The sequence below is a fragment of the Sander vitreus genome, chromosome 19, assembly GCF_031162955.1.
Source record: "Sander vitreus isolate 19-12246 chromosome 19, sanVit1, whole genome shotgun sequence".
Taxonomy (NCBI): Eukaryota; Metazoa; Chordata; class Actinopteri; order Perciformes; family Percidae; genus Sander; species Sander vitreus.
The window spans coordinates 9042514-9067402 of record NC_135873.1 but is presented as its reverse complement, the minus strand read 5'-3'; the positions used below and the strand labels follow the sequence as shown (position 1 = coordinate 9067402).

At 39.1% G+C, this 24889-nt stretch overlaps 1 protein-coding gene across 7 annotated transcripts; it reads left to right on the top strand.

The window, feature by feature from the left end:
- The first annotated feature begins 2911 nt into the window (after positions 1 to 2911).
- elavl2 (ELAV like neuron-specific RNA binding protein 2) lies at positions 2912 to 24062 on the top strand. Of its 7 annotated transcripts, XM_078275949.1 has the most exons (8): positions 4053 to 4296; positions 13631 to 13734; positions 17918 to 18071; positions 20690 to 20915; positions 21618 to 21656; positions 22194 to 22203; positions 22546 to 22553; positions 23732 to 24062. In XM_078275949.1, exons 1-8 carry the CDS (start codon positions 4068 to 4070, stop codon positions 24060 to 24062), a joined length of 1101 nt encoding a protein of 366 aa, XP_078132075.1. In that variant the 5' UTR covers positions 4053 to 4067. The 7 variants fall into 7 exon arrangements, with proteins under 7 accessions (XP_078132071.1, XP_078132070.1, XP_078132069.1 ...); XM_078275945.1 differs by lacking the exons at positions 22194 to 22203; positions 22546 to 22553 and adding an exon at positions 2912 to 2983 and having other exon boundaries at positions 4056 to 4296; positions 23735 to 24062; XM_078275944.1 differs by lacking the exons at positions 22194 to 22203; positions 22546 to 22553 and adding an exon at positions 2912 to 2983 and having other exon boundaries at positions 4056 to 4296.
- The last annotated feature ends 827 nt before the right edge of the window (positions 24063 to 24889 follow it).

The window sequence follows — 24889 nt, the reverse complement described above, 5'->3', positions numbered from 1 at the left end:
ACTTGCTCATAAACTCTCCTGCTGGTCCGGTAATGTTAAGTTGTAAAGCGAGTGTCCCAGGTTCACACAGGAGGTGCATGGCCAGCTCGCAATTTGCAGTGATGGTTTGGGCAAGAAAATACACTGATCTATTTTAGTGTGTGTGTGTTTTTTAATAAAAGTGCTTGTGACATCTCACATGTGGCTTTGACTTACAACTAACACTTTGTAGAAAATTCTAAGATATACAGTATATTGTGTATTGCCATGCAGCCTAAAAATACAGAGATGTTTTTTGGCTAGTATTGCCCAGCCCTAATTATACATATAAAAATACAGTAACTTTCTCTGGGGCTCGCAGAGGCTCTTTATTTCAGGTGAGCCAGGGCATGAAACCCTGAGAAACCCTTGTGTAGTGGACAAATCAAATCGGTACATTCTGTGAAGCAGCACCTAACCCAAATATTTGATAACCAAGTAGGTGATGATGCAAAATGTTATCATTTTGAATTGTATTAACTGTGATCAATTTTGAATATTCCCATTTTAAGAAAGCATAACAAATGTCCTTAAATTGTTTGAATGGTATTGTACACATGGTACACTTATTTTAGTTGTGGTTGGTGGTTATATTGAGATTGCTTAGGTTTGCTATAGAGTAGCCTATATTGATCTAATTTTCTTTACCTTATTGGTTGAAGTTTGTTATAAGCCTTAGTTTAGTTGTTTTTTTGCCACTGTGTTGATGAACTCTGGCTCATTTCACCTTGATAGTTTGTTTTTGAAGTATGAGTTTTTTAAGACTTGTGGGAAACTTGTAGATCATTTCATATTCATGTTTGCAGTTTAATGCTTTGTGTGTGCTAAAGACTGGATAACAAATGCAGGACATGTCAGCGAAACTAAAGCATTAGCTATATTGCTGGATGTGAGCAATCTGAGCAGAACAATTGATTTGTTCTTTCCAATTTCATTGATCATCCTTGTGCAGCACTCCCATCCTTTTTACTAATTTGCTATTCCTCATGCTTAATTAAGCTTAGCGTTAGTTCATGCAGGACACGGAAATCATATGCCCGCTGTTTGATTTATCATTCCTATCAGACACACACCAATCACAGCCATTCTCACATCAAGGCGGCCCTTTTAAACGTGACTCCCTCCTCACTGATCTCTGCTACATTGACGCTGCTTCACTCTCTGCTGCTGCTGGCACATTTAGCCCCACCACCCTTGCCTCCACCTTCCTAGTTCAGAGTCATAACATGACTAAAAGTTTAAAATGGTTTTCAATGTGTTTCTTTTAGCGCACTTAATTTTTTTTATGTTTAACCCAGGGGGGTTTCTATGGAGCCCCGGAAGTGTCATGGAGGGGGAAAAAAAAAAACATGTACTGGGGACAAACACTTACTATACTTTTGCGAGATCTTGACTTTGATTTGCGAGATCTCTCAAATCCAACAATGCGTATGAGAACCGCTAGAGCCGTCTACGGAGAGCTTAGCCACTGAAAGGAGCAGACCCGCGGGACTGCGCCCGCCCATGTTGCCCTGCACTGCGCATGCTCATATGTGGGTTCTCCGAGGTCCTGTAGCTGTAATAATGGATATAGCTGTGTTCTATTAGTACATGCATGGTATTATCTTATGATACATCCGAGGGATGTATGTACGCTGTGAAGCCTGTAATGTGGATGTAACCTTGAATTTCCCCTTGGGATCAATAAAGTATCTATCTATCTATCTATCTATCTGTAACGTCATTAGCGTTTCCCAAACTGCCGGGGCTATTGGCTAGTAACTAACATCAGTGGTAGCTAGCATGGGTGTATTAAAGCTCCATTGTGTAATGTTTTGAGTTGATTCTTAGCAAAAACTCCTTTGTTCACAAATATGTGCTCATTCATGTGTAATTACTTCCACCAACTAATCAAAGTATTGGTATAGTAATTAGTATAAGCGTAGAATCTGCCATTCAGAATACATCTGAGGCGTGGGTATGTATTCTGCCATGTTGCGCCTCCATCTTTAAAATTCATTAGCCAAAGAGGGACATACCTCCGCCTTTCGTGCTTTTATACTCAGTGGCACCGTGATGAATGCCAGGGGGAGATTACTCGATCTGCAGTCATTGACTGTTGATGTCAATGACTGCAGGCTAACCTTAGTAGCTAGCACTAGCTAGTATGTAGCTAGTAGCGCGACATAATGATTACATCTCCTTGGTTGTCTAAATACATCCATCGTTTAAATTAGATAAGCATGTAAACGATCAGGAACAACAAAAACACAATGTTTATAGTTATATTTTATACAATGAAACTGCGAGTTCATGAGTTTGCCACGTATACCATGGATGTATTAAGAGAACGAACTATACTTGTAAGAGACACTAGAGAGAAGTTCATGAACGCGCATGTTGCTACCGGTTGCTACGACAACACAAACTGTTGCTAGTGCGCATGTCCATCGTGACGTCATGGGCCAGTCAACACGCTTATGACATCCAGTTCTCTTATATCCATAGATCTCGCAAAACAAAGTCAAGATCTCGCAAAAGTACAGTCGGTGTTTGTCCCCAGTACACTTTTTTTTTTTTTTTTTCCCCCATGACACATCCGGGGTGCCGTAGGGTTCTGCATGGTGCTCCCTGTTTCAGCTTAGCATGCTGCTTGGCTGGTCCAGGGAGCATTATCAAGAGCGGAGCCATCAGCGCCAAGCATAACTGTATTTGTATTGCAATATTTGTTATATAGTATTATAAATATAGTATTTGTTGAAATAAATGGTTACATTTATGATAAGTGTTACTGACTGAATTGTCAGTGTTGAACAATAACATGTGATCACCTTTGACTGTAGATTTTGTTCTTGTTGATCTAACATGAAGTACTTTTTGTGTCCACATTTTCATACAGCAACTCCAAACTAACATGGCAGTCAGACTGTGCGATGTGGCTTCTCTGCTTAGAAGTGGTTCGTGGGCGCCTGAGCCTTGGACTGGGGTCTGTGGCACTTCTCTTTTGAATTAATTTGACCAGACAGCCTGCTTCCTGTCTAAGCACTCAGGCCATACCAATGATGTTGGCGCTCACTCATATTTTGACATTCAAACCAAATTAATCACAAATCAATTTGGAATTCAGTTTTCTTTAAGAAAAGCACCCAAGTTGTTAATATATTACTGTATTGCTATGGTCTGAAACTGTCTGCTACTCTCTATTCTGATATCTTTGTCTCATAGAATTACTTTTTGAAATGATGGCTTTATGGCCTTGCACAAATTAGTTAAGGTGATTTTCTAAGAATAATATGCATAGTGGTTTGAGTACACTGATCTGCTTTCTGCACATGGTGAATCTGTTAAAAAAGGGTGACTCTTCATACATGTTGCCGTTTGCCTCAACTGATGAGCATCGTTTAAGGCCTGTTGTGCGATGCGTAGGCTATAAGCTTTGTATACTGTATCTAGTTTATTTTGCCGGATTACATGTTTCACTTCTGAAAATATATTTAAAATGCCCCTTACCAACTTGAATATTGCTTAATCAATTGTTGAGCTTCTGACGTATTAATAGACCGTCACATAATTTTCTCGGTAGAAAGTCTCTTTTGTTTGCCCAGAAACAAAAGCCGCAATCATGAATAGCTTAGAGGGAATTCATTGGTACGGTCTTCTTTTCCCCTATTTTCAACTTTGGCCAGATTTATGCTACATACACAAATCTAAATAATAAAAAGCCTGCCCCAACCTGTTTTAGGGGAACAAAGTATAGACCTTCACAGCTTTTTTTTAAACTGTAATGGCCTGTAAGGTTAGTTCCACTATGCTACACTCAATTATGTTAATGCACGATTAAAAAAAACAACCATAAGAAGAATCTTTGTGACAGTCTTTACTTTTGACTTGTGTGTTCCCTGCAACTTAGTTGCTTTAATGATGTTTTGTTTGGCAGTTTAAACAAATTACTTCTCAATTAGTCAGTAATTTAAAAAAAATGTCAGTTTGTTTGTTGGTATTTTAATGTCTGATTTACAATTGTTTTTGACTTTATTTTGTTTTTGTCTCTTTAGCAGGTAATTGCTGCCATGGAAACACAGCTGTCCAATGGGCCAACTTGCAATAACACAAGCAACGGCCCCTCAACAATCTCAAACAACTGCTCCTCACCTGTAGAGTCAGGGAGCATAGAGGACAGTAAAACCAACTTGATAGTCAACTATCTGCCTCAGAACATGACCCAAGAAGAGCTGAAGAGTTTGTTTGGGAGCATTGGAGAAATTGAGTCCTGTAAACTAGTTCGAGACAAAATAACAGGTAATGCAACTGTTTTCATTTTTGTGGCAGGTTAATAGCTCGGGCCCAACAGATACTATGTGCTCTATATTTATTGGCTGCAAGTATGTACATTTGAAAATTAGATTAGATTTTTTTTTTTACTGAATATAAAAAAGACCTAATGTAAGTTGAAAATTATTTTTCCTCACTAACTTCAACATTGAACCCACAACTTCTATCAACTTCTATCAAAAGCTTTTCTGTATTTCAGCGGAGGCCTTTGTTTTGAAAGTCAGCCAGTTATTGTGCATCTCCATTATGAAGAATATCAGGCACTGTCTTTACATAGTAGTAGGGCTGTCGTGATTACGTCAAGCTTACCACGGCTTAATCACTGTGTTCCTGCAAGTGTGTAACTGTCAAACATTGTTTAGTAGCCTATCAGTCTGTATTTCAATAAGGGATGTGTTTTTGCCGAATTGGATGACGTACCTGCCGAATGCATGTAAACAGCTGAGATTTTGATTACTTTTTATGACGGAAACCGTGACTGTTTGAATTACTTCAGAAATTTGTACGGTAGAAAATCAATACTGTGACAGCCCTACATAGTAGCAATTATAAAACCTACCAAGCAGCAACACAAGGGCTCAATGGTGTTTTAAGCCCCCAACGTCTCCTTCCAGGCAGTGCTGCGACCGTTGACTTCAAGGCACCTAACCATAACCCTAACCATTGCCTAATCCTAGTGCCTTTCAGGCAGCGCTGCCTGGAAGGAGACGTTGGTGGCTTAAGACGCCGATAAACATGAGGACTGGTTTTAATAGTCGCAGGTTTGCGAGAGATGAGACATGATCCTGTTTAAATCGATCTATAATAAAAACTGTAACGGCTAGAGCATTACTTTCTTTTGCAGCAAAGCTAAGGCTTTTATCTTTCGTGCCATTACGTCGGACGCTCGCGATGACCTCATCACGTTATGTGATGGCCAGTCCAAAACGGACTGGATGTGATGTACATGATGTTTGAATCGATCTAAAATAAAAACCATAACCGCTAGAGCATTCATTCTTTTTGCAACAGAAAGCTAACTGTGGATTTCCACTGGATGCGGAACGGCTGCGTGCTCCGCCGTCCGTCAATACCCACTAGGTCCGGATTTGTTGCGGCACGGCTGCGGCCATGACTGACAGCTGTAGTCACAAGGACCCACAATATCTCGCGAATTCACGTAGAATAGAACCACCAGAGGATTAGAGGGGAAACAACTCTGTGCTGTGTTTTCAAGGTGTAGTGCAGGGAAATATGATCCGCCGTGAGCACGGTGTATTTTACTTTGAAAATTAACCGGATTTTTATTTTGTTTCTGTGCTCGACTTCCTGTCCCGCACTATCTGCCGTGTGCTGAATTGCTGCGGAGCTCTCCGGCGTCAAAAATAGAAGCTCTGCGTATCTGCTCCGGAGGGCAGTGGAAATACACACATTGACTTTAATGGAAACCTAATGACTTCGTTGACGTAGGGAGCCGTTACTCATCCAGTGGAAATTGCCGGTAAGGCTTCAGCCTTCTCGTCATCACGTTGTACGCTCGCATAGTGTTTTTGGCTGCCTGTTTTTAAATTTTTGTTTTAGTCTAGTCTTTGTGTCAAGCTATCATTTTTTAGTTTTTATTAGTTTTAGTCACGTTCGTACTCTTTTTAGTCTAGTCAAGTTTCAGTTGACTAAAAGTCTGAGCATTTTAGTCAGAATTATCCATGACTATTTTAGTCTAGTTTTAGTCGACGGAAATTGATGACATTTAGTCATAGAAAATTGTATTTTAGTCTCTTTTTAGTAATGCAATTCTATTTAATCCAGTCAATATAGTATAAGTACTTGGTAGTAAAACCAAAATGTTAGCCAACAAGGGATGCTTAGTACACATGGAGTCAGGTAGGAACTAAGAACACGAACACACACACACACACACACACACGTGTCTCACGTTGTCTCAAACAGTCGTTTTCAGCTCCAGTGGCTAACGTCTAAAGCTAACGTTAAAATGAGACACCGTAACCACAGCCTCATGAGTTGGCATTAGCTTTCTAAAATAGAAAGTAACGTTACGTTAATGTCTTGACTTACCTCAATTTCATTATGAAATGGCTTGAGATGTCTCTTAAGGTTTGTGGTGTTTTTTTCCTGTGATTTTGTGGCTGCATTTCTCCCCATCTTTTTCCACAACACATTCCGTTTTCTTTTCCACTTGTATGTAATGAGTTTTTCCAAATGCCGTTTATTCTTTTTCGCCCAAAGACGAACTCCGGCTGGCCAGCCACGGGCCCAGCTTTCTCTGTGTCAGACTTAATTCTGTTTGTTGTCGTTTACACTCGTCTCACTCCCTAACTCACCGCTGCATCTTCTAAATTAAATAATGCTGAGACAGGGCTTGAGGAAGTAACGTCGCCTGCACAGTGCGACACGAGTGCGACCTGATGCAGCCCAACCCCTGAAGTGAGACACAGGGAGCAGAAATACTGCAAATAATAATAAAAATGCGACTAAACGAGACAAAATAACATTTCGTCTTGTCTCCTTTTGGTCAACGAAAATAGACATTTTTGCAGTTTTTATTTTGTAAACCACATTTAGTCGTTTTTATTCATCAGCAATATTGCATTATACATTTAATTATAGTCATCGTCACATGACCGGCATTTACATTGCGTCTCGTTTTTGTCACGTGATAAAGGTTCATGACGACGATATTTAGTCATACTTTTCGTTGACGAAAACACTACACTCGTGATGACAAAAAAACAGCTGGCCGACCGTTTCTATTGTAGATGAAACGCCTTTACACTGTGCTCATAAAAATGAGCATATCTCAAAAACTAAAAAAATTATATAGTTCAAATAACTTATGGAGTGTTAAGGAATATTTTGTTCATGTTTCTACATTTAGAAATCTTTTGGATCAATGTTTTGTGTTTAGTAAAATTGAAAACACGTCTGTTTATTTTATTTGACGCTATTTTAATACTTTTATTAATTATGGTTTATTCACTTACATAGCCTTTTAGCTTAGGTTGTACTGATTTTAGGGATATGAAGCATTTCAAGATACTGACATAACAATGAGCAAACATACCAATGTAGGCACTGGCAGAACAGTTCTATTGCAGAGTTCAAAGGGTTAATGTTTAATATTTCCCAATGCTGATGTACTGTATAGTTGACCAGTATTCACACATTTGTCTTTGCATGGTTGCCAAATATTTTAAATGGTTTCTCTGCTTGCTTGTATAGTCACACTACGCTGTCTTCCTTTAGGCTTTCTCGAAGAATCATTTCTATTAAAGGTGCATTTGTAGTAAAAACAATTTCTTTAAAGAACTAAGTTGTAGCTCAATTGAAGTGTCACTGTATAAGTGCTCTATATTCAAAATGGCAGCAAGCGCTCCACAGACCATGCACCGAGATTGGTGGGATGGACGTTGTAGGGAGCTCATTATGCATTTACTGAATTTAGACTTTTGGCATGCAGTGATCATAAAAATTGTCAAGTGTGTAGTCTTGCATGGAATAAATGCACTTATGTAGCCATGCGTACAAGAAATGCATTTGATTGTTGATGTGTGAAATGGGTTGAGCTGAATTGACAAGTGATTCTCGTTTCAAATCAGTGTCGAGCACAGTCTGCTTGGGTGATTGAACATAAACATGTTTGATGGGTTACATATTTAGCAGAGCAAGTCTGAACGTAGCTCTCTAAATAATCTTTAAGGGCAAGGAAATAAATTAAACAAGTTGTTTTGAAATCAGCCTGCCCTGAGTGAAAAGGACTTGAGGCAATACTACATGTCACCATAAAGTGGGGCTGTGTAATTTCAGATTTAGCAAGTAACACAAGTGAACCTTTTTGTGGTTTGACCAAGGAAACAATTTGCTGTATGGCCCCTGATGACTCAATCAAGTCTTTTAGGTGACCTGTGAACAAAATAAATGCAAACATTGATAGATAAACAAAACTGTTACCAAAGCATGCGTTCCTCTATGGTGCCATATCGATGCCTTCTTGTTACCCTCTAATGCATGTCTAACTAGATATTTTGTTTGCATACAGGGCCGCTTTGGTTTGAACAACAAAATTGAAAGAAGACTTTCTTTGTAATTATCTATTAAATTACTCTATTATTTTAAGTCAAATTTGCTACCCTCGACATTAGAATCTGTATTTCATTTTTAAGTCAACAGTTCTTTTTAAAAGTAATGTTTTAAACATGGCAGTAATCATTGCTTGAAATGAACATCTATTTAGGGCTGTCCCAAACGATTCTTTTTGAAACGATTAATCTAGCGATTCTTTTTTCGATTAGTCGACTAATCTATTGATTCGTTTTTCGATTAATCTAACAATTTTTCAATTAGCGATTATTTTCCCATTGCTCAATTAACAATTTACACAAAACAAATTTCAATAAGGTTCAAATCTCTATTTATTAAAATTGTTTAACACTGCACTGTTCAAGTAAAATGAATTTGTAGTGCAACCTGAAGCCAAAATAAAGTCACTTTCAGGAGGAATACAAAAATTAAAAACTTGAAGTAAACAGAGCAAGTGCAAAAAGAGTAGCCTGTATTTGCTTTGCTGTCTTAAAGTCCATTTCAACATCAACAAAACTACATTAAACACAAAACTTTTATTTTCCACCTTAGTTGTGAATCAAAACCGTTATCAAAATAAAATTCTGGTAACACTGCTCACTCAGAGTAACATTAATAAAACTGGTTGTGCTTTTGGATAGGGGTGCGCCAGTCAGATGCTCAGGATTGGTATCAATCCGAACTGTAATAATTGAACTAACTAAAATGCAAAGGAATGTAAACAACAAAGACTTTTTAGTGCAAACTGCATAATGACACAAACCTTTAACAATAAACTTGGTGACTGCCCTGTTCTCAACATTGAACTAATGGAGAACTAACTTAAGTGCAAAGGAATGGAATTGAATTGCCTTGTTGCTGAAAGGTGCTGTAGAAATAAAGTTGCCTTGCCTTACAACCTCAGCCTGTCAGTCAGTCACCAGGGCACAGAAACCACTGTTGTGCCTGCATGTCTCAGGAGGAAGTGTCACGCGAACGCTTTCGGCTCGCCATTAATATATCGCAGCAAATGCTTCTGCGTGAAGTTTTGAAAACTGTAACCACACTTGAAACCACTATCAGCATTACAGTGACTCTCTGAGACTTCAACATAACTGCAGAGCCGACGTTCTCCTGCACCTCTGCGCGCGCATGTGTCTGTGTTGAAGCTCCGCTGTCTGTCAATATGCAGACAGGACAGATAAGCTTGCGCTTACGCTCTTGGATGCTTTTTAAAAAAAAATGTTTTGACCCGACGTAGTTCAGGCGGCAGGCTGGCAGCCGCCTAAACTGCAAAGTGCTGCGGGAAACCCTGCTTTTTTTTAGATTTACACGTGAGTGACGCTCAGACAGTTAAAGAAACGCGACGCATCGACGCAAATTATTTGTGTCGACGCATTTACGTAATCGATGACGTCGACGAATCGTCCCAGCCCTACATCCATTTCTCTAAGGTATCTTCCCCTGCTACCTTGAATGGTGTAGTAACTGTATGTCAGTTGTTGACTGTGCTTGTCCTCTGCCTTAATTCAGCGATCTTCTTATAGACAATCCGAACTGTTGATTTGATTAAAACTGGTTGCTAGATCTGTTTGTCTGCCTGTAGCATTGCAGTCATGTTCATCTTGTATTTGAGTGTTGGAAAGTTGTACATGTCTTTGAAAATTTGCATGTGTCATGTTAATTTCTATCTTACACCTTTTACAAAAGGAAACAGGTAATGAAGAGTATATAATTACACGATCATCACTTTGTTTTCAGAATGAGAGCTTCTGTTAGATTGGATTAGAAATGACAGTTGCACCGGCATCTTTAGTGGAACTAAGTGTCTAGATAGGGTCTGTTTATGGCACAATTCCAAAGGCTTTTAGCATCAGTGGTAATCTGATTAGGAGTAATTGGCCATACAAAAACAAATTTTTAAAATTTTTATTTTTTTATTAGGAAATGCAAATGTAGCCAGCTGAAAAGGGTGAGTTCTTAGATTTCCGGTTGGCATTAGATAACCTTAAAACAGCACAGTTAAAGGGATACTTCACCGATTTAGCATTAAGCTTTGTATCAGTAGAAACACTATAGTAGTATTTTCGAATGACCGTCCTTCCCTCCCTCATGTCCCCCTGAGACAAGAGATCTCTGTATTGTGGGTCTGGAAAAAAATGACGATTTTGGCGTCATCGGAAGATTTTTTTTGCCCAGAGGCAATGGACTACAGCCAGTAGTAGGAGCTACTTCCGCATGTTTTCAACCCACCCATAGGGGGTTGGACTGTCTTTACACGAAGCTTTCCGAAGCAAAACGAGCGTCAGCCATCTTTAATCTTCGCTAAACTGGCTTCTCGGCAGAAAACTTTTACAATTATGTGCATTCAAACTACCGCACATGTGTACCACCGGGATAAATTGGTACAGATTGGAGAATATGAAGGAAACTTTATTACAGACGGAATACTCAACACACTGCGTGAGCTTCGCCTGCAACGGAGACCAGCAGCTAAGCCTGCGGTGTCGCTGTATGCCGCTAGCATACCAGGTGACGTCTTCAGCGGTGAAACGCAGAACGAGGGCTGGACTATGAGCTAGCTAGGTGGAAAACTAACGCTAGCCGGCCACCTGTTCCATCAATCCTGCTTGCTGTGTTAACAGGGACTGGTGCTTGTATCCAACTAACTGCTGGTGGAGTTTGACTGTTAAATGCCGACCATTCTACATTCCACGGAGATTTACGGCTGTTTTTATACTCTGTATTTACAGCCCACCAAGCGCTAATGCTAGTATGCGTTAGCTGAACTTTATGGTGCCCATGTGTGTGCACTAAATGTAGCCTGTTTCGTATGTCGTTTTTATATAATGACGTTTTTATATATTTTAAATGTGTAACACCACTTGAGCCACGGTGAAACGTTTTGTGTATATGGTTGAAATGACAAAACACACGAGTTGACTGTCTCACGGTCTGTAAACAGTAGGCGTGGCTTGGGAGTAGACTCTAAAGCAGCGAAGCAAGTACATTCTGGAATTTGGTGTCTTTCATCCACATGAGCCAAAAACACATTTTCTGGCTTTTCTCGGCCTAGAAGCCACCAATTTATAGAAAAGAATTCACATTTCTACTTCATAAGTGACCCAATTTAAAGATATATTCATCTTTCCAATGGTAAAATATCCCTTAAGTTAGACTAATTTCTTTTTAGGCAAATGTATAAACAGCACTGACATTAACAAATTCAAACGTGTTTTGTTTAGGACTGTGGTTCTGATGCTTGCCCATTATTGCTTTTTAGTGCCAAATTTACTGTATCTCAATTTCAGTGTCAGTGGTGTTTGGTCAAATTTGCAATATTTAGGGTCTAAATCCCAGGACTGGGTCAGTAAAAAGAGGATTGAACCCTGCTGTTGAGCAGTAGTTTTTGTCGATGCAGGCATTTATAAGGCATTCATTTGATTATAGAAGTGCTGATATGGATTAATATTTGATTGATGACCAGCTTTTATGAACAGTAACTAACCAGCAGGCTATTGCAAATTGAGAAGTTTTTTTACCGATTAAAAGCTTGAATAGAGGTGGGAAAAGCTTCTTCAAACTCTGTTTGAGAAAAATTAGGCCCTTAATGTTATTCAAAGCCTCAAGTCATTTATCAGGAATGATGCTCTGATTTCAATTTCAGCTCTACATAAAACCCTATGCCCTCCAGACTGTGTTGCTTTAGTCTCTCCCTTGGCCCTGTGGCAATGGATTTAAGCCAGCCTACATCTGTGTACTGGTGCTACATCAGATGTTAAGTAATCACCAGAGATATGCATGCTTCCTCTTTTACTTTTAATGTTCTCGCCTTGGCTGCTGCGGCTGCTGCAGCAGCTTAGTCTTTGTGTCATTTTCCTCCCACTATGGGCAGCGCTAGTCTTTTACTGGAAGCAGGGTGCAGTTTTCTGTTTGAAAGTGCATCACAGCAGGTCTCCTCTACTCCTTAATGACAGCTGAAAGTGTGCAAGTTGTTTATAATAGGAACATGTAAAGGCCTCCCAGTCAAAGCAACTTCTTCGACTTTCCATATGAAGACCTCACTATAAGGGTAGGGGGTGCCCACATACAGCATGTACAGTAGAACACAGTAAAGCAGGCAATTTGCCCACCAGGCTTAAGTGTCATTTCACCAGCTCATTTCAAGGGCTCTGCATTTTTCTCCAGGCTATAAACTTCCCTGAGATGCAATGTGAAATTAAGTTTATGAACTTCACTTGATCACAGCACAATACCCCATGAGAGCAGTGACTCATGGTGGTAAGACAGATCAAGCCAGTATGGATGCATATAGGGTGTTTAGATGTGTAAGCTAGCATTACTGCAAGCAATATTTTCCTTACTAATACACCAATGTGTTCTTATTTTAACATACAAAATCTATATCAAATTGTATATTGTCACTGTCACATACACAAATGTGTATATTTCATAGTCTTAACGGTCTACAACATGTAAAAGCTGATGTAGCTAATATGACAACCTCAAACACTTTTGAAGAGTCGGATTAAAAGATAATGTTTGAATTATGTAAGTGATGGACAAGTATTAACCTCTCTTGTGGATTCACTCATCTCTCTGAACATGTCTTGTGCTTAAATATAATAGTCGATAGTTATGTGAAAATGTTAACCTGATTTAATATCATATAAAGTTTAAGATACAACAGTTGCTTATGTACTGTATTAATATGCTGAAGCTGCTTGAGCTGGTGAACTTGACCGGCAGTGGAATTGCAGAGAGACCCAGCAGTGTGGGTGGAGGAAATTGAATTGCCTCTGTGCACATAAAGAGTGGGTGTCAATCTATTGTACATTTTAGAGATAAACTGTAGAGGGAGGGGAACACATTGAGCCTTGGCTACTGCACTGTGTCAGAGATGAGTTGGTGTGAAAGCAGAGCAATTGCTTGTCGTTTTTAATTTAAGACATGTTGGTCAAGGAGTTGGTTTGATAATTTACTGTAGGTTGTAAGCCAAATAGATGTTGGAAATGGGCCTGTGACCTGTGTTCTAAATGCTCTGCCAAATAATAAAGACTGACTGTCCATATGTGTGTCCTAGTATTACTGACACATTTGAGTAAAACTGCATTGATGCCATTGACCATGATACATAAAATGCAGTTATGTCCATATTTAGTTGTAATGTAGTGTTTGTATTTAGCAGTCACTTTTCAGTTTCTATTAAATGTGATACTTAATGTATTTTCTGGTCTTGTGATTGAAGGGCAGAGCCTAGGCTATGGATTTGTGAATTACGTGGACCCGAAGGATGCAGAAAAAGCCATCAATACCTTAAATGGCTTGAGACTTCAGACCAAAACCATCAAGGTAAAATATCATGCATGAATTCTTTTTTTTATCGCAAATGGGCATTGACATGTTGAATCTTATCTCCAATAAGCTACCCTATCAGTCATTCAACTTACAGAAATCAGTTACCATTCATGACTGGTTGCAAAAATCCAAGATATTCCGTTTGTCTAGCACTCTGGGTTGGCGTCAAAGCATAATGAGGCTGGAGAAATGTGGGGTGGAAAGGGAGAGCCTATTGTTAATCTGGGCACATGCAGCTTTGCCTGGGCCTCAAGTAGAGCAGAACTGTTTCTATGGTTGCATGTGCTTGTAGCACTGCTCTATGCCTTTACAGGGAGGTGGCTGCCATTAGCATTCATCAGGCAACATAGCACTCAATGTGCTGGTGGAAAACCTCATTTTCTTCATATAGTGCTGCTGGATTTGTGGATGGTGGAGCCAGATTATTAAATGTGATATATTTTTCACAGTGGTCTTACTAGGAGCTAGCCGGATCCCTTCTCACACCAGGCAGAGGGTTATTCATTAAAATGTCTTTGGGCAGAAATACAATTTGTGATAGAAAATTCATGTTTGAATTGCACCAAATTTTGACCTGTTCGCTTGATTTCTGTAACTTAACATTTAAATATTATATTGACAGTTGGACCACTTCATTCCATTGAATCCAACTGAATACGTATTTTTCTCCACCTCTCTTCCCCCGTGTGTGTGTGTGTGTGTGTGTGTGTGTGTGTGTATATATATATATATATATATATATATATATATATATATATATATATATATATATATATATATATATATAAAAATATATATATATCTATCACATATCCAAAATTCTCTAGCTGCTCTGTCAGAAGTGCAAATAAACCCCAGTGAGGTAGAGGAATATACTTTGCAAATATTAGCATCAAATAAAGTGTAAAGTTAAGGCAGGGATGAGAAGTGAGGGAGTTGCCTGGCTGTGGTCAGGGAGCTTGAGCTTTCACGTTCACTTTGTCAGCCTTCCCTTCAGGGCAGAAACACAGCGAGTTTTGTGATTGGGTGACCAAGTGAAGTTTTTATCGATCTGAGAGCACAGAAAGAATAGTTTTTAGATTTTTTTAAAGTGAGTGATTTTTTTTTTCTCATACAATCCATTGCATAAGATTAGAAGGAGTTGGTATAGGACCATATAATACGCCAGACACTGTTAAATACAGCTGTAGTGCTTTAGTAATTTAGTAATAGACAGTCGAGCCGCAAGAACCTGACGCTACCAGATGGTAGGAAGGAGAAAGACGAAATGACAAGATACAGCAGATTGATGACTCTCCACGGTTTCTTTCTTTTCTCTCTGTGGTTTTCTCATTTAGTCCTCCACAAAACCATCCTCAAGCCATAGGCTCTATAGATATCTCCTGACTCCAGTTTAGTTTTAATAGGGAGCGACACTGCTCTGTTACTCGAAATTTTCAAGAAATTATCAATTTAATTTTAAAGGTCCAATATGTAATACTGACAGCTAGCGTTTAAAATGGTTACTGCAGTCCAAATTCAAAATACTGAAGAGTCGTCTCCCCAGCCCCTGGTCCCCAGCCAGACATTACTCTGCAGCGGAGTTGCTAGATGCTGCTATGTTGACGGTTATAAAAGCCCGTTTTGCAATTTTGATTATCTGCCCCCTACTGGCTCCTGTTGTTAAATAAGTGTGGATATCTGAACTGTAAGTTATGTCATCAAAAAGAAGTGATGGTGTCTGAGTTTGAATAATAGAGTGCAACAAAGTAAGAACATTGGCTAATAGTCTTTTTTCAACACTCAACCATTTAAGACGTTCATGCATTTTAACAACATACAAGCTTTGTTTTGTGCTACTTAGTTTTCTAAGTAGGGTTTTTGAAGCAGATGACCAGATTACTGAGCAATAATCCAAGTGGCAGAGAACTAAAGAGCAAACCATTTGCCTTAGCAAAAAAGAGGGTAGAAATGGTGAGCATTTCCTTGTGGTGGCAACTGCTCTGCCCATCTTAGAAACCATATAGTCAATGTGATCGGACCACAACAATGCACTATCAAGCCGTAGTCCTAGAAGCTTAACTTTATTTACTTGTTTTATAGATTGACTTGCAACTTCAAGATTCATTTCAGGCCCATGTGCTTATTTATGTTTAGAGCCAAATATCTTGCAGGCAGTTTTGATGCATTAAGCACGAGTTTGTTTGTTTTTATCCAATTAAGTTTGATGTTGAGCTCGCTACATAGACCATGATTAAGCTCAGAGCATGTGGATGTGGCATAATGGAGGGTAGAATCATCAGCGTACATTGTCAAACTTGCTTGCCCAATTGCAAGTGGCAGATCATTGGTAAATATTGCAAAAAGAAGAGGCCCACGGCAACTCCCCTGTGGAACACCACAATCGAACACCTTGCTGTTTGAAAATGTGCCATTGTAATATACTCTCTGTGATCTACCGGACAGGTAACTTCTTAACCACAAAATAGCTGAGTGTTTAAAACCATAACAAATAAGTTTACCAATCAACCAAGAGATCATGATCAATCACATCAAATGCAGCACTGAAATCTAGCATGTAAATCACGCTCTCCTTGCCCCCTCCACTCTAAAACAGAGTTGAAACAAAAAAAAACTGACACTGAGAAAAGAGTGACATGACACTGCCCCACCCAAGTAATAAAGCAATTACTGTTTAAGTATTTTATTGTATCGACTTTTCGAGCTATCGACTTTGGTGTTGTGTACTTTTGGTGGTATTGGTACCGACTAGTACTTGATTTTTGGTGTCATGACATCCCTACTGCAAAGTGGATTATCTGTTCAGAGTGACAGACGGCTGACTCATATGAACGGGTCCAGCACGGGACGGTCATTTCCGACTCAGAGCTTGATCGGGCAAAGAGAACCGTCTTCCTTTGTCTCACTCAGACTCACCCCGGGTCTGGTTGTGTAAGTGTGCTGCTGTTATTAGGCTAACACACTAATAACATTACCGTCAGCAAAATGCCTCCGCTAATTAAATCCATACTTTAACAGTACTTTATAACCGTCAAGCCCCTAAGCCTGTTTGGAAATTAATACCTCTGCTGAAGTGTTGAATTCATTAACGATAATAGTGACGAGACGGCACCGCTGTCATTAAATGCTGACTGTTGCGATATCAACAGTCAGCATTTCAATATCATTGAAAAAAGACAACACTAAAATGTAGTTAAAACAAAAACTCTATATTTTGATTGCCTTTTACCTTTTCTGCCGCTGTCTCTCTCTCTCTCTCAAGCGCACACACACACTCATATTCCGGAGCTGGCTGAGTCCGTCTCTCTACTCAGTGCGGTTCTGGTGGTTCATTAGTGCCGATTTTTGCTGATTGGCTCTCATAACGGGCCGGATGGGTGGCGCATTGTGCACCGCCATGACTATGAGGCAAATGTTTGTGATTACTTCATTTTGTTATCTTGTGAGTAAAATCTGAATCTAACGTCCAGTAACATTTCTCTGTCAGGTAAATGTAGTAGTACAATGTTTTCCTAGAAGTACACAATCAGTAGTATACAGTGGGGTTGCATGTAAGTGCTTTGGGGTCCTTCTGTAAGTTATTTTTGGGTACAATGGTTCTGGAGAAAGCTACAAGCAGCAATACCACAGGCCAAGCAATCGGCCCGTTACATACAGGCAAGTTTTAAACGGACACTGCACTAGTTTAGTGGAAAACAGAAACTGAGTGCTTGTATTAGAAATGCAACCAATAGCAATTGTTTGAAAAAAATAAGAAAAATTCAATGCATTTATAAATATACTGAAATAGTATCAGCATTTTTATTTCCGTTACCTGATGAACCATACTGTTTTTTAAATTACACATCATAAAGTATTGTACAAACATTTTAACTAAGCATTTTTGTTTTCGTGTTAGTAATTAAATGCAATGTTGTCACATACAAAGTGACCCGAGCTCTATAGCATGAGTATATTTATATAAAACTTATTCTGGTTAATTATGAGTTAAGTGTTTGCATTCTCTCTGCTAAAAATGGGTCACAGCATCTGTTCTCTGCTTCTGCTGTTTGAACAAATGTAACATGAAATGTGATGAATAGCCTACACCGTATAGGTATTAAAGGTTTGCGAGTTCACTGCATGTGCTAAAACAGGCAGTAATGTATTAATGGTCATGTGAACTGTCTGTCTGTAGGTTTCCTATGCGCGTCCAAGCTCCGCCTCCATCAGAGACGCAAATTTGTATGTCAGTGGCTTGCCAAAAACCATGACTCAGAAAGAACTGGAGCAGCTCTTCTCTCAGTATGGACGCATCATTACCTCACGCATTCTGGTGGACCAGGTGACTGGTGAGTAGGACATGGCAGCTTTCTTTTTGTCCATTTTCTTACTGTTCTTCCCCTAGTGACTGCCTAACAATATGACACAGTCAGGCCTGATAAATCTATCAGAGGTGGTGGTGGTGGTATGAGGTCCCCAGAAATGCAATTTTCCACTAGAGGTGTTCTGAAATATGCATAGATGGATAGAATGTGAAATGGGTGTCAAGTAGCAGGACTCAATGCTTCATAATTTCTTTTCCCCTCCAATCGCTGTTCTGCCTGCACTTACTTTCTCTTGCTTTCTCCCCCTTTCTCTTCCCATCCCTAGGGTGTACAGTATATGCAATGCCTGTTTCATGGCAAGAAATGAAATTCATTTAGAGCAGTTATATTTTCTATTTCTCAACTGTCATGAGGAAGCAGAACCCTTATGAAACACTAATAAACAGAATCTCTCACTGAGACATTTCCCAATGGTTCTGTGCCTGTGTCCTGCTGAAACATAAGATATTCCTTCAGGTGTGCATTATGGTTATCTTTATTTTTCAAACATCCACTTTTTATCTGGAGAATTCACTTTGTTTTACTTTAGTATTAATGGAACAGTCTGTGATCCAACTGTAAGAAAAAGGGAAACCCAGAAAGCAGCATGCTATTGGTCACAAACTAACAGACTTGCGCTTTATACAAAGGTACCTATGCTTTCTGATGCCTGTTTAATGCGTGGCTTTTAAGGACAAAACTCGTACAAGAATTTAAGCACAAACATTACGAAATAAACTAACACTGGAATGCATACAAAATGTCCAAACGCATACTGTACCATAACAGAGAAATGCACTTATTTAACAATAAACAAATCAATCACAATAACAAATGTGCAGCAAGAAGTAGTACCCCAAGCAACATGGGGTACTGGAGTGATGGACCTTTTTTTGACTTGGCAAAGATACTGAAGCTCAAGGCTGATTGTCAGTCAGCAGGAAGAAACAAGACCAAGAGCAAAAACACATGCATGGCTGTCCCAAAGAATGTTTAAATGAACTTATTAGATCTGTTACTTAAAAGTTTCTGAACTGGTGTGGTTTGCTCAAAATAGCTAGCTAACTAATAATGTAGTAGGTAGATGATAATGCTTCACTTCACACAGAACTTACAACCAGCAGTTAATGTAATGGTACTAATATAGTGGTCTAAAGTTTGTTTGAGTGATGTTCAGCCAAAAAAATTGTTTCTTAATTTTTTCCCCACCCCTTTCGGTCTTCTTGGGACGTCTATGCATGTCACGATCTTCGGTCTTGGTCTCCCTGCTGCCCATAAATGTCCCATGATTGGAAGTAGGGCTGAACAATTGCATTTGCGATAATATCGCAATATATTAAGATGCGATTTCCTAATCGCAAAGGCTGCGATTTGGTCACGTGACTCGCAAGAGCAAATCAGTCTGCACCCGCAGAGAAAGCAGCAACTTAGCACGCTAACGCTACGCCGTACCTTGAGCAGATTTGTCATTCAAACAACTCTGAGTTGTAGTTTAAAACTTTTACAGCCATTTAATAAAATTAAGGGTTTTATTCGGGCTCAAGTCCATACATGCAGTTAATGGATACAGGCACGCAGAACTGAAGGCTCGGTTAACGATTAGCTCTGATTAGCGGTTAGCTCCAGTTAGCTAGCTCCGTTATAAAGATATGGAGTGGAGGAGATTGCCACGGGGAGGGGTAACAACCAGACTCTGATAAATGACGTTCGTGGAGCTTTCACAGCAGCATGGCTGCGTTGTTTCAACGGTTTTATTAGTACAGTTAATCCCACGGCAAGACCAGCAGCAGCATGCTACTACTAACGTAACGATAGCCTCTCTGAGTGTGAGTGTAATGTTGACGCTGTCATGCAAGCGGCACGCAACTTCATGAGGGGAGGGAGGGGCTGGAGGCAGCTCCTCTTTGTGCGCTGTAAAAAAAAAAACACTATTGTATATACTATATTTTTACTTAACTGTCTAGTAAAGTTCAAAGACAGTGTTTAAAAAGTGCAATCCACATGTTTACATATGTTTATTACAGTAAATTATAATGTAAATACTACTAAGTGTGGTAAAGCCACATTTGTTTTTATATTTCTGCATTCTGCCCTTTAGTTTGTGTGATTTGTTTCTGACTTTCATATGAATGTTTACACCAGGCTTGGTCAGTGCTCAATATACTACTGTGACTGAAGTAGTTAAATAATAGATGTCATTCATATAAATTCATGCATCACCTAATTTCATCATCACATACAGGCCTGGCCTCCAGGAAAGAACAGTTTGTTTAATCTATCTAATCTTGTATTGTTCATACTATACAATGATTTATTGCTTGTCTCTGAATAATACAGAAGACAAAGAGCTTAAAAAATAATCGCATATTGAATCGCAATATTTTTGAAAAAAATCGCAATTAGATTATTTTCAAAAATTGTTCAGACCTAATTGGAAGGCTTTGTATTGTTTAAATCCACCCCAATAAACTTAGTTATGTGTCCCCTAAATTACTGTTTAGACTGTGACAGTGAAGTTAATGCTGCATATCATTACTGAATGTTTTCATGGCTGTTGAGAAACTTAGCATATGACTAATCTTATGTTAATGTAAACTCCTCAGGTGTTTCCAGAGGGGTTGGCTTCATTCGTTTTGATCGGCGAGTTGAGGCTGAAGAGGCCATCAAGGGTCTTAACTGTCAGAAGCCGCCTGGTGCCACCGAACCCATTACAGTCAAGTTTGCAAATAACCCGAGCCAGAAGACCAGCCAGGCACTGCTGTCCCAGCTGTATCAGTCACCCAATCGAAGGTACCCAGGACCCCTCGCACAGCAGGCACAACGCTTCAGGTAAAAGGGGCACACCAAAAAAAAAATCTGATTAGACCCAAGTATGGTTAATACTGCTAGTGCTTTTGAGTCTGTTGACCCTCTGAGGCTATTTGAAATTAGCATTTAAATTGTCTCTCAGCAGTATTTTCTTTCTTTATATATATTTATTTATTTTCTGTGTTGGAGCTCAATACTCTGGACAGAATTATAGTTCTTCCCCATATTCACATTTCCAACTTTGCTGTGTTCCTCCTGTTGCAGATGTAGGCCTTTCACACAATTGGGTTTGAGCAGATTTCGACAAATGCGAAAATGAGATGAGCAATACTCTGGTGAATAAATCAGTAGATGGTCTGGAAAAACGTTTTTGTCAGTTAGCCTACTTAGTGGCCATACATGTGAAAATGAATCCATAAATGAATTTGCTCTTCAGTCCACTGATTGACCTCACAAAAATCCCAATTTGTTGAAATGTTATTTTATATAGAATGCTGTGAAAACTGCAGTATTTTTAACATAACCTGCGCTTTCTATATGAACAGAATTTGTCCGTTTGGCTGTATTGTGTAGGTTGAATTTTGATTAAAAAGTTTAGTGAACAGGTTAATGATGGTCACTTGAATGGAACAAACTTTTATCAGAGATATTACTCATCTCGATCATCCTGTTAAAATGCATCATCAACCTCATGAAAAGCTTCCTTTATTGTGTGTGTGTTAGGTTGGACAATCTGCTGAACATGGCCTATGGAGTCAAAAGGTAAATAGATTTTCATTTTTAGATTTAGAGCCATAATTGATCCTGAGAGAAATTCAGACCTGACATGAGGGAGTTGATGGGATATCTTTCCTTATGTTTATTTTCCCCTGCATGAGCTCTTGGCAACATTGCGTAGGTATTTAACACTGCATAAGGTAGCACAGATCTAATATGAGGTTGTTGATCAAAGGAAAAAGCTTTTGTGTGCATGAATTAGTACTCCCCTCTCAGACATATACATAATGCAGGCGGTGTGAATGAATTAGGCTGTTGCTTAACAGCGAGTGATGATGTAAATATTTAGCATGTCTGTAAGATGCATAAAGGTGGACTTGTGTATGTTATGAGTAGGAAAGGGAGGACCAGAGCCAAATATGCTCCTAGGAAGAGACCAGTGATGGGTGTTACTAAAGACTACCTGCTCCTCTGACCTGGAACAATCACTTTCCCTCTGCCACAATACAGTAGAGCTGGATACTGGATTATTGGGGGTGACGCTGATTTGGGGGATAAATAAGTTCTGCTGATATACATCAGCACACTTTCAGTTTAAGTATTACCAATCATGTGAAATTGGTTTACCAGTTATGTCTTAAATTCCCATTGGCACACTTCTACATTGAGCCCATCGTAACTACTAAACGTATATAATACGCACAGGGAGAACTTGTCACACAAGGCCCCAGTGGCATTCAAACCCAGGACCTTCTAGATATCAAATAGCAGTCTTAAGCACTTAGCCACCATGCTATATAGATAGGTACCTGAGACTGCAGTTAAAATTCATTCAACTGCAGAGTGTTAAAAGCAGTAGAGTCTGGACTGTGCTGCTGAACTAGGACTGTTTAATAATTACACATTTGTAAATGACCTCAAGCATACCTTAAAGCTGATACTGTTTATCTGATTAGTGGCTATTATGATGGCCTTCTGTCATTAACATTTGACTGATAATTACTTGATGCCTCTCTAAACTAAGGTTAGTGACTGTATAGGATAAGGACAGTGATGCAGTGAAGTGCTTTAATCTTGACATAATGTCACAACATGTCTAGATTAAAGACTACACTGCTTGTCTACGTAACAAAGGACAGAATTTTACAATGTCTTACTTGCTATTGCATACTTGTATTTTGAGCTCCATATTTTTACCTTGATCTATTATGGACAGCCCTGTCCTGTTTTAAACTTTGTTGCGTCAGGCATCTTTCAGGATTCGCCAGGATATCAGTTTGTCTTAGTACAGTTTTATGAGAATGCCTTCCTCAAGTATGATTGAAGTCCAATCCCCTGAAAACTCAAAGGCCCGTCACTGGCGACAATAGACTTGTGATTTTTCTTCTGCCCTTCTCATTGGCTGACGTCTTCGTTCCCAAATCTCTCTGCGTGTCCTTGATGCTGGGAGCATACCTGTCATGGTGGATGTTCCCTGAGAGGCCAACTGGAGCAGCTAATCTTATGTGACACCTGCTGCAATAATTCATAGGCTTTTCATGCACTTTGAATTTTGTTTCTTCAAACTGCAAAACCACATTTACCAAATGCTAGGGCTTTTGCGTGCCTTTTCATAACGGTCTTGGCACAGACTCCAACTTTAATATGGTACTTATTTACCAATAGAGTTTGCCTGTTTTAAAGGTAATAAAGTCTGTGATCCTTTCTTTACAGGCAAATGAGCTAAAAAATCTGTTTTTAACAAGTGTTATGCTGGCTTTATAATCGCAACTCTGAGAGATAGATGAGATAGATGGTGTGCATGCATGTTTAGTCAGAATGACGGCTCACTTTTTTTTCTTTGACCAGGTTGACTTTAACTTATTTCTCCAGCTGAAGAAAAATATTTACTTTTAAAAAATAACTTGATCATCTAATGATTTTTAATAAAAAGGAGGGTGTTAACACTGACTGTAGAAGCAATGTAAATACTGCTCAGAATGAAACATGGCTAGTGCTGATCTCTGTCAAGACTTGTCAGATTCTGTTATGATTGTTGGCACAATCTCATCTTCTAAAAGGCCCATTTTGTCCTCATTTTGGCTCTTGCCTTAAACCATGTTACTTTTTGTCTTTTACAGCAGGTTCTCCCCCATGGCCATTGACGGGGTGACCAGCTTGGCTGGCATCAACATCCCAGGGCATGCAGGCACTGGCTGGTGTATCTTTGTCTACAACTTGGCTCCAGACGCAGATGAGAGCATCCTTTGGCAGATGTTTGGGCCATTTGGTGCCGTCACAAATGTCAAGGTTATTCGCGACTTCAACACAAACAAGTGCAAAGGATTTGGTTTTGTCACCATGACCAACTACGATGAGGCAGCCGTGGCCATCGCCAGCTTGAATGGATACCGCCTCGGGGACAGAGTGCTGCAAGTCTCGTTCAAAACCAACAAAACACACAAAGCCTAATACCTACTGAGAATGTTTCTAGAAAACTCAGCAGAAAATGGAAACAGAAAATGGAAGTGCATTGACCGTAACTTTCTACATTAGTAAAAACAGCTTTGTAAATCAGTGTTACGAAGAAAAACAAAACTTAGTGTCCAACAATGTGATTTCTTTTTTTTTTTTTTTTTTCATTGCGACGCTTTGAATCTTCTCAATATACTTTAAAACAGAAAAAAATACTGCAGGTTCTATTGCCTGTGATGTTGAATTCTCTTGCTGTCTTTACAGATGGACCATCTATAACGGTACTATAGGTTTTGTCATTTTGTTGCACATCTGCTTTGAAAAAGTAAGTCTTGTAAGGTTATGTGTAGTGATTTTCTTTTTTTTTCTGTGTCCTGATTTGCCTTAGGTGCGTTATGCCTTCAGTGGTTAGCGAGTACTTATTTTGAGCTATTTGCAGTTTTGTTGATTTTGTAAGTATTCAGTTTATTGTATTATGAGTTGGTTATTGGTTGGCTGCATAATGTTGCTTATTGTAAACTTAATGGATAAAAGACAAAAAAAAATTCTTAAAGCAGTACCTTGCCAAAGAGCTAAGAACCTCTTTGATGTGGGTTTAAAAAGCATCTATTTTTATAAAAAGAAAAATTTGGAGAAACTTTTTACAGGACCTGGAACAAAATATTTTGACTTGGATACTTTGAGAAATATCTTCATATGACACCTTGTGAGCTTTTGAACTTTACAGGAAAGTTTGCAGCGGTTGAAATTTCTGTGGAGATTTATGATGTAAAAGATACCTTTTGAGATCTTTGTATTATCTTTAGATTCTAGAATCAATGGCA

Excerpts from the sequence above, each read along its gene's own strand:
- elavl2 (XM_078275942.1), top strand. The coding sequence starts at position 2,912 with ATGGCAGTCAGACTGTGCGATGTGGCTTCTCTGCTTAGAAGTGGTTCG. Across the intron at positions 2,984-4,052 it reads CGCCTGAGCCTTGGACTGGG|CAGGTAATTGCTGCCATGGA; the intron begins GTCTGTGGCACT and ends TTGTCTCTTTAG. Across the intron at positions 18,072-20,689 it reads TCTGGTGGACCAGGTGACTG|GTGTTTCCAGAGGGGTTGGC; the intron begins GTGAGTAGGACA and ends TAAACTCCTCAG.